The sequence below is a fragment of the Epinephelus lanceolatus genome, chromosome 1 (genome assembly GCF_041903045.1).
Source record: "Epinephelus lanceolatus isolate andai-2023 chromosome 1, ASM4190304v1, whole genome shotgun sequence".
NCBI classification, from domain to species: Eukaryota; Metazoa; Chordata; class Actinopteri; order Perciformes; family Serranidae; genus Epinephelus; species Epinephelus lanceolatus.
Window position 1 is genome coordinate 30,302,723 of NC_135734.1, and position 9,941 is coordinate 30,312,663.

A 9,941-nucleotide genomic window follows, 5' to 3' on the forward strand; every position below is an offset into this window, starting at 1 on the left:
TTGTGGTATAATCTCTTTTATTAATCACAAACTTTGTACAATATTAATAAATATCTCCTTCCTCACTGACCTAAACAGAAATGTGCTACTTCTTGATGAGATGTTTAAAAAAAACCACTAACATAAAAATTACAAAACACTACTTCACTTTCACTATGAAAACTCCTCCTGTCACTGAAGGCATCTTTGGTTGAGGCATCTCTGTATCTTTCAGTCTGTTGTCAGTTCATGTCACTTCCAGCACACCACGATGTTGGGGTCATTTTCCAAACGTTCGTCCAGCTCCTGGTAACTGATCCCTGTAAAATAAAGACACCGTAAGCCGACATGTTTTCTACCATTACTTATACTGAACAAACAGAGGGAGCTTTAAAACCTGCCTGTCTTGCAGCAGATCTCATCATAACTATGGCAACCGGTGTAGAGTCGAGGCAGCCTGCTCCTCTCGTCACGGATCACCTTCACAGGGTATTTCTGCAGCCGTCGAATTAGAGACTTCATCAGTCCAAACTGGATCAGCCTCCTGGAAGGTGAAACACATGACATGACGCAGGCATGTAAATAAATGTCACTCTGATCTGACCAACCTGACCTGAGAGTCACAAAGTCTTTCCAGGAACTGATAAGGTGAATGATACTGACCTCTCATCTACCCTTTGAAGCTGCTGCGAGTAGCGAGAACAAAGGTCTCGGACTGTGGTCCCTGGACTCAGACCACAGTACAGCTGGAACACATCCCTCAGACTGGCACGCTTCTGGCCTGACACACAATGACACAATGATCGTCACAAAGTCAGGAAAATAACACTTGAGTTCAGCAGTCATGGCTCTTATTTACCCTGCTTAGTGACGTAGTTGAGGCATTCCTCCTGGATGGACTTGTCGTCTATGAGGCTCTGGACTTTGGGGGTGGTGCAGTACACATTGGAGTACTGGAGGGAGGTAAAAAGACGATCACCAAACTAAACAAACCTCAAACAGTTATGACTGAGAACTAGGCCACTGTCAGCAATAAACAGTCATAGTTTCCAAGCAGTTTTATTGTCAGCGCGGCTGTCGCAAATACAACCACATCATTTTCAGTTTCCCTCAGAGCCTAGCAACTACCATCGTTTCCACGGTAACTTCAGTCCGCCATTCCTGCTACTGTAACTGCAAAGAACTTACACTGATACTCTTTGGTGACTGAGGAAAGCTACTGACAGCTACTGTGGAAAACAAAACTGCTCTGCTCTTCCTGTTTGGTTGTGCAGTGGTTGACGCACTTCCTTTTTACTGTAAATTGAGTCTTCACTTTCCCGGGGGATCATACCCGCTGACAGACAGAACTGCACTGAGAAAGCGAGGCTCATAGGGAACCAATCTAAATGCATATGGTGTCATTATTCTATAGCCATTACACTGTGTAATCCACATTTACGTCAAATAATGACTCTTCTTCTCATAATTAGATTTTTTTTTAAATCACAATGGCCCTAAAATCATAAATAGTACCACCATACCTGAAATATTGACACCAAGGTCACGACACCGTAATACCTGTGAAGGAAAAGAGGAATTTCAGTATCTTTTCTTGGTTTCTTTCGAAAATGAACGTCTGCAACGCACACATTCAGGCTGTTTAAATGTCTCAGAGACTTTTGTTATCAAGATGTTTATTACATATGTTTCTGCCAGAACTTCACGAGTAATTGAGTCCCTACGGTCATTAAAAATGTTTAAAAATGTAATAAGTGAGAAGTTAAAAGGGTAACATTGGTTTTAAAAATATGTGTTTAATATTACCACCTTTAAAATGAGGTTCTTAGAAATTAAGTACTCTTTATGAAAGGTTTAATCATAGAAATAAAATGAGAGGGAAACGGACATGTCCATTCAAGTCAGTGTAGCAGGATGGTCAGAGCGGCGGCCATTTTTATGTGTGCCATTGCCATTGCAACCATTGCAGCGGGCCAACTTCTGTATAAACAACCCAACTTGCAACTAAACAAGAAATGGAGTAGTAACGTTAAGTTTCCAAACAAGCAATCTGTGACTTTAAAAATATTTTGTTACTGCCATTTCCTTTCTTCTTTTGTTGCCATTGATTAAATGTTTGTTGAAACATGATGTGACGTTACTGTAGCACCCTCCAAACGACGAGTGAGAGCTGCTGCTCAGTGGATGAGGGAGACGGAAGGGATAAGCAGTGTACTCTGTAAAGGCTCATTTCAACCAAAGCAGATTTGGTGATTGTTGGAAGGGTGGACTTACTAACTGGATGACTAAAAAGGCTAATCAAGACAGCTGATGAGATTCGAGAGCTCCTTACCCCCCAAGGAGGACGAGATCGGCTGCCATAGAACAGTGACAGTAAATGATTGTTACGGACACATTAATGCCATTGTTGTTGTTTAGAAAGCGCTGCTGACACGAATGTTCTTTGTCACAATAGAAGCTGATGCTGTTGTGTTACATGTAATGCCCATTGCGCCTCTTTCGATTCTATAAAGCTGCATATAATCACACTGGAGCGGAATGACGCCACCATCATGTGGTTGTGTGTAAAAAGGGCTTAAAAGGCGCTCAGGGTAATTGTCTTTCATTTGTTTTATCACTGTGTATGATGTTTGTTGATGTGTCTTTACAGGGAAATTGTGAATAATTTTCAGTAAATTTATTTGATATCATCACATTCCTGTTGTGCTAACGTGTTTGAGCCTGTTCATGAGCAGACGCCAGCTTCAGAGGTTTTACTGACAGACTGCGAGACGTATATATGAAACTCCTTCTGTCTTCTATTTTCTTGTGGTTTTCACAGTGTCAGTTTTCACGGTGTCAGCTGACAAAAGATAAAGACATACATATTACAACTTCAAAAGACATATGTAAGATGTGTGACCATTATTCCACTGGACCAGCGTAGCTACACAGAGCATAAATCAAAGATAGCAAATGAGATAATTGCCGCTGACAGCCAGCGCTGATGAATAGGATAGTGGCTTGTCATGATGTGTTGCGTGGATCGACCCTCGGGCTTACTTTACATAGAATACAATGGATAAGGGTGTTCTGATGCACATCAGCTGCTACTGGTGTGTGTCAGCCTTTTTTCGCGGAAATATACTTACAGGAGATTCTGTACCGCAATGCGAACAAGATTCAGCTCAACATCCGCTTCAGCTGAGATTTTCTGGATGTGTCTGAACCCATCAATGTAGGGCAGGATCTGCAGTAAACAACATACAATAGAGCATTATCAGCTTGTACTAAACTCCATGACCTAACAGGCCTTAGGCCTTTGATCACTAATCCTTCTCCTCTTCTTAGAATTTGGGCACATATCTTATCACAGCGTCGCTTGATATCAGCCACAAGGCCTACCTGTTGTGTGGTGAGATCCCACTGAGATTTGATGAAGTGGTCTTTGCACTGGGTGAAGACAGGCACATCGTACTCTTGAACGATAGGAGGATCCTTTCGCAGATGGATCAACTTTAAGTGGATGGTGTTGGATCCGTCTAAAAACAGACACAGAGCAGATAAAACACACTAGATTTTAAAAATTCTCACAAGTAATTGTTGCCATCACACCAAAATGTGGTTTTAAAAATACCAAATCATAAACTTTAATGTTCAATACTTTTCCTAAAAGGGTAAATCACAGTAAGAAAATCACTACTATGCTTTTTCCCAAAACACATTAAAAACAAGGTCAAAAAGAAATAAAAGTAGTGGTTAATGAACACAAAATTATCATGTCACTTTTGGTGCTGTGGCAAAATAATCTCTAAAACTAGTCAGAGCAAAATGAGCAGCTCAAGAAAATGTTTTCTACTAACACTTTATGAACACACTTTACAGTCACTCACTTAATCAAGGCTGTTTCCTGTAACACACACACACATACACACACTCTCTGCAATTCACCACCACCTTTGCATGTATAACAAAGGGGAACACCACCTAAGTTAAGAATTTTAATGTTATGTTCATGGCCTAGGAAACGTCGTTCAATATTTGTGAACATGAGCTACTCTCTCTCAAAGCCAGAAACCAAAGAAGTTAGTCTATGTTCACATTACAGGATTATGACATTGCAGTGCAAGCGCCAATCTCCCAAGTTGTTTGTTGCAGAGGTCAGATGACAATTTGTCATATTATATATTATACAGTACAGGCCAAAAGTTTGGACACACCTTCTCATTCAATGCGTTTTCTTTATTTTCATGACTATTTACATTGTAGATTCTCACTGAAGGCATCAAAACTATGAATGAACACGTGGAGTTATGTACTTAACGAAAAAAGGTTAAATAACTGAAAACATGTTTTATATTCTAGTTTCTTCAAAATAGCCACCCTTTGCTCTGATTACTGCTTTGCACACTCTTGGCATTCTCTCGATGAGCTTCAAGAGGTAGTCACCTGAAATGGTTTCCACTTCACAGGTGTGCCTTATCAGGGTTAATTAGTGGAATTTCTTGCTTTATCAATGGGGTTGGGACCATCAGTTGTGTTGTGCAGAAGTCAGGTTAATACACAGCCGACAGCCCTATTGGACAACTGTTAAAATTCATATTATGGCAAGAACCAATCAGCTAACTAAAGAAAAACGAGTGGCCATCATTACTTTAAGAAATGAAGGTCAGTCAGTCTGGAAAATTGCAAAAACTTTAAATGTGTCCCCAAGTGGAGTCGCAAAAACCATCAAGCGCTACAACGAAACTGGCACACATGAGGACCAACCCAGGAAAGGAAGACCAAGAGTCACCTCTGCTTCTGAGGATAAGTTCATCCGAGTCACCAGCCTCAGAAATGGCAAGTTAACAGCAGCTCAGATCAGAGACCAGATGAATGCCACACAGAGTTCTAGCAGCAGACCCATCTCTAGAACAACTGTTAAGAGGAGACTGCGCGAATCAGGCCTTCATGGTCAAATAGCTGCTAGGAAACCACTGCTAAGGAGAGGCAACAAGCAGAAGAGATTTGTTTGGGCCAAGAAACACAAGGAATGGACATTAGACCAGTGGAAATCTGTGCTTTGGTCTGATGAGTCCAAATTTGAGATCTTTGGTTCCAACCGCCGTGTCTTTGTGAGACGCAGAAAAGGTGAACGGATGGATTCCACATGCCTGGTTCCCACTGTGAAGCATGGAGGAGGAGGTGTGATGGTGTGGGGGTGTTTTGCTGGTGACACAGTTGGGGATTTATTCAAAATTGAAGGCACACTGAACCAGCATGGCTACCACAGCATCCTGCAGTGACCTACCATCCCATCCGGTTTGCGTTTAGTTGGACGATCATTTATTTTTCAACAGGACAATGACCCCAAACACACCTCCAGGCTGTGTAAGGGCTATTTGACCAAGAAGGAGAGTGATGGAGTGCTGCGGCAGATGACCTGGCCTCCACAGTCACCGGACCTGAACCCAATCGAGATGGTTTGGGGTGAGCTGGACCGCAGAGTGAAGGCAAAGGGGCCAACAAGTGCTAAACACCTCTGGGAACTCCTTCAAGACTGTTGGAAAACCATTTCAGGTGACTACCTCTTGAAGCTCATGGAGAGAATGCCAAGAGTGTGCAAAGCAGTAATCAGAGCAAAGGGTGGCTCTTTTGAAGAAACTAGAATATAAAACATGTTTTCAGTTATTTCACCTTTTTTTGTTAAGTACATAACTCCACATGTGTTCATTCATAGTTTTGATGCCTTCAGTGAGAATCTACAATGTAAATAGTCATGAAAATAAAGAAAACGCATTGAATGAGAAGGTGTGTCCAAACTTTTGGCCTGTACTGTATGTTGCGGTTGAGGGCGAGGAGACAAAGAAATGAAAGCCATAGCTGTAGTTCTATTTGCAGCTATTGCTGATAGTTCTGTGGAAAGAGACGTGTGGGTGTGGATGATGTGGTGGCCCAGTGATGTGGATCATTTTTCAAAGAAACAGTTCCTCTAGAACTTTAGGATGTCCAAGGCTACATTCTAATATGTCTGTCAGCACCTCATGACGAGGCTGTCACAACAGGAGTCTAGCAAGGTTATCTCATCAGAAAGATTCTTGCAGTCGGACTTTTATTGGCTGGCGGCTGGGGTAACCTACTGCAGTAGCAGTACAGCTACAGCAGCCTGCTGTAGTTACATTGTACTGCTTTGATACAGTACAATGTCAACAACAAGGTCTGATTTAGAGGTGCAATGGTATGGGACTTTTAAAATACAATAACCCCCTCCAAAAATATCACAGATCATGATATATGGTTTTGCACAAACATTATTATCAGTTACAATGACCCTTAGGATTGAAAACATAAGAGTTATTTTGGTGGAACAAACATTTTGTTATAATTTAAGTTTGAAACCATTTTTTAATGGAAGTTTGTCTAAGAAGTCTGACAGGCAGTGGAGGAGCAAAGGAGATGAGCACACGCAGGTAAGGTTCTCCATCCGGCTGTATTTTTTCCCCCTGATACCATAGACAAGCAAATGTACACTGTATGATCATCATTTTTTTATACCTTGGTTTACAGTTTCACGGTTTATCACTGCAACCCTAGCCTGGTGATGAATCAGAAGGTTTCCACAAAATTTGACATGACTATTCTCACAGTGGTCACACTGCTCACAGATCTGATTGGAAAATATCAGACCTCTGTGTCCACACTACTCTGAAAAAATCAGATCTGTGTCACATGAGAACAAATAAACCATATTTTAGCCACATTTGTTTGTAATGTGTACATAGCCTTAGTCCCAAATTTGTGACGTCATAAAGTATAAAGTCTGGAGCTGATCCGTAGACAATGAATGGGAGTATGATTTAGCACTCTAGGTTTTGGATTTAAGAGAGAGTTGTTCATGTTTACTAATATTTTTGGGCAGTGTCAGACCACAGGAATAACATGTATGAATTGAAAAATAAATGGACGTAGTTCCTCTTTAAAGAGACAGTATAAGAGACAATATAAAATAATACCTATGGGTAAGGAGCAGGCTCCCGTGGCATTAAGTTCCTCTAACAAGGTCGACATGATGGGTAAGAGTTTCTGCTTGCTCTCCTCATTGGATATGAAGCCACTCTCCAGCTGCAACGAGACAAAAACATTCAAGATCATCTCTGAGAAGTCTAATTACCAAGAACTATGCCGTCATCAAAGTGCAGATGGAAAAACACATCACTCACTACCTCCAGAGTTGTGAGGTACCCTGACAGCTTCTTGACAATCGGCTCAAGGGCACACGTGTTGGTTTGTGCGTCACAAACAAGGCCAAGGTTAAACAGAAGGGCGTTTCTGCTGTACTTTTTATGCTCAATGCACACAGGACAGCCAATCAACTTTTTGCCCATGGCAGTGCTAAAAATAAATAAAGAGTGTATTAATTCAGATGTATTGTACATAATTTTATAGCATTTTTTCAAATTTTTATTATAATTTTCTCCTATTATTTATTTATGTTTCTTGATTTTTGCAACACTTGCTTTCATCCTTATGTTACGCACCAATTAACCAAAGCAAATTCCTTGTAAACCAACTTGGCATTAAACTGAATTCTGACTCTTATAGTAGTTTGATACTGAGAAGAAGCAACATAAAGACAAACACAGATATAAATGGAGGACAAAAAGACTGACTTATGGCGAGGAGAGGAAGCATTAGATTACATACACTGTTATCAGTTTGTTTTGCAGTTCTGGCTTGGTGATAATATAAACTTGAACTGTGTCAAAGAGCTCCCGAGAAATGTATTCCTCCGGGACCTGTCAGGAGAGGACACAGGGAACACTGTGTGGTGAAAAACATCCTATAAGATACACTGGGAAGGTTACATACTTTTCACTTCCAAGGTCAAAACCACAAGAATATGTAGAGGGATAAAACACCTGCTTACCATTAATAAAGATAAATTATTCTAACTTTAATTACATCAAAGTTCCAGTTTGTAGGATTTAGGGGCATCTATTAGCAGAGATGGTATCTAATGTTCATAGCTATGGTTTCATTAGTTATAATCACCTGGAAATAAGAATCGTTCTGCTTTTGTTACCTTAGAATAAGCCGTTTATATCATGGATGTATAGAGAGAACTGGATACAGTGCTGGAGAAGCAAATAAAATGTAAACTCCAGTGTTTAAAATGACCCAGATGATCAGCACTGCTTCTGCACCGTGTGGCGCACAGAGCAGCCATTTTACAGACACTGGCCTAGCCCACTACGTGCCATTTAGCACTCCACTAACTTGAATGGGGATAAAATGATTTAAACGAGGCTGTTCTTGACTTTCCAAATGTTATCAGACAAAACAAATCAAACACTGACAGTGAAATGAGTCATTTTCTGGGGGTTGTAACGCTCAAGACAATGTATCCACAGATTTACAGACATCTCTTCTGCCATGTAAGTCAATGGTAAAAATACTTATTAAGCCACAGCGTATCACATGATGTAATAACACTGTTTGGCCACTAAAATTGGCTTCAAATCACTGTGCACTTCCTGGGGGCCTGATTTATATCTACATATGGAGCGGATCTCCTTCCAAAGATTCTGCCATGTTGTTCTACAGTAGCCCAGAAGGTGAAACATAACACTGGCTCTAGATAGGGCCATTTGCATTGTTGGGTTAGTCACCATAGTTGCTTTGTACTTGAGCAAAGTTTCAGTTCTGCAAACTCTTCACTAGATACCATTAAATCCTACACACAACAGCTTTAAGTGACATGTCCAAAGTCTGGCCAGAAGCACAACCGTGGCCCTTCTCTTTCAAAATATACTGTATGTGGCTGACCGCACAATACTAGTTAATCTAGCAAGATCACTTTGCAAGAAGGTAGAGCTAATGCGTTTCCATAAACAGACTGTGAACAAGCAAATATGCTGTTACCCAGTAGCAGACATGGCCACAGCAAAGAACAGCGAGGGCCACTGCTTTAAGGAGTGGATTAAAGTTAAATACGTTTTCACTACACTGAGAGATGAAGCAGTTGTGTTTGTCTCAAATGCATTTTTTTTGAAAATATCTATATAATGTGAGAAGCAGCTGGCCCCCCTTTCAAAAATGTTTGGGCACGCCTGCCTTTCAGGATGCACAGACTGTCCTAGAACAATCTGTAAGTCTGGAAGCATTCACAAAGATTTATGGCAACTTCTGATACTGTTTTGAATGAAGTGTTCTCATACTTGAGATAATGAGAAACAGAATTTAATACATTAATTTACTTTCTATGTTTCTGATACCAGGTTATATGATTACCACAATTTAGCTACCACAATAAGGATATATATGTCATGTTGGTCTAGTGTTTGGTAATTAATGAGGTAGCTGTGGTCATTCTAATTAACTACTACCCTTATTAAAGGTACACACTTACCTGATATGTTATCTTTGGACCCAGGGTGGGATGAAACTCACTGAAAAATATACACTCTATTCGAGAGGTCATGCCCATCATAGACTTTGTTATCAGGACAATCTTACCCCAGATATCTAACTAAATATTCAGTGTCTGTATCAGACAGACTCCTGTGTCAGTGTGTGTGTGTGTGTCTGCCCTGGCTTGTCTCAACTGTTATTTAGCATCACAAGCTAGCTGCTAGCATCACGTTTAAACGTTAAAAAACAAGCTAGCAGCCTCCTGTGAAATACACTTAGCAGCTCTAACGTCTGGACAACGTCCAAACAAATGTGTTACCGCTGTACTTTGACAAAAATGCCTGTCAAACTATCAGCAAACTATCCAACAACTTTGCAATGCTCGACACATTCATGCTCACCAGGCTGGGGAACAACAATACTGATGTCTTCAGGAGCCGCTCGTACATTTGTAACGCTCGTAACTGACGTCGTATATTCTCGTAAGTTCTACGTAGACCGCGGAGGATGTGTGTTATTTTTAAAACAATTAGCCATTCATGTGATTTACATTGTCTCGGCTAATACAACGTGAAAACTGTGATAAAATC

General features: G+C 40.7%; 1 protein-coding gene across 1 annotated transcript; it reads right to left on the reverse strand.

The window, feature by feature from the left end:
• Window positions 1–9,767, reverse strand: nprl2 (NPR2 like, GATOR1 complex subunit). The gene is made up of 11 exons (XM_033625791.2): window positions 9,350–9,767; window positions 7,645–7,736; window positions 7,164–7,332; window positions 6,954–7,062; window positions 3,364–3,500; window positions 3,111–3,208; window positions 1,503–1,539; window positions 839–932; window positions 643–760; window positions 381–523; window positions 1–299 (listed from the first exon to the last, which is right to left on the reverse strand). The coding sequence occupies exons 1-11, from the start codon at window positions 9,428–9,430 to the stop codon at window positions 232–234; spliced, it is 1,146 nt and encodes a 381-aa protein (XP_033481682.1). The 5' UTR covers window positions 9,431–9,767; the 3' UTR covers window positions 1–231.
• Between the last annotated feature and the right edge of the window lie 174 nt (window positions 9,768–9,941).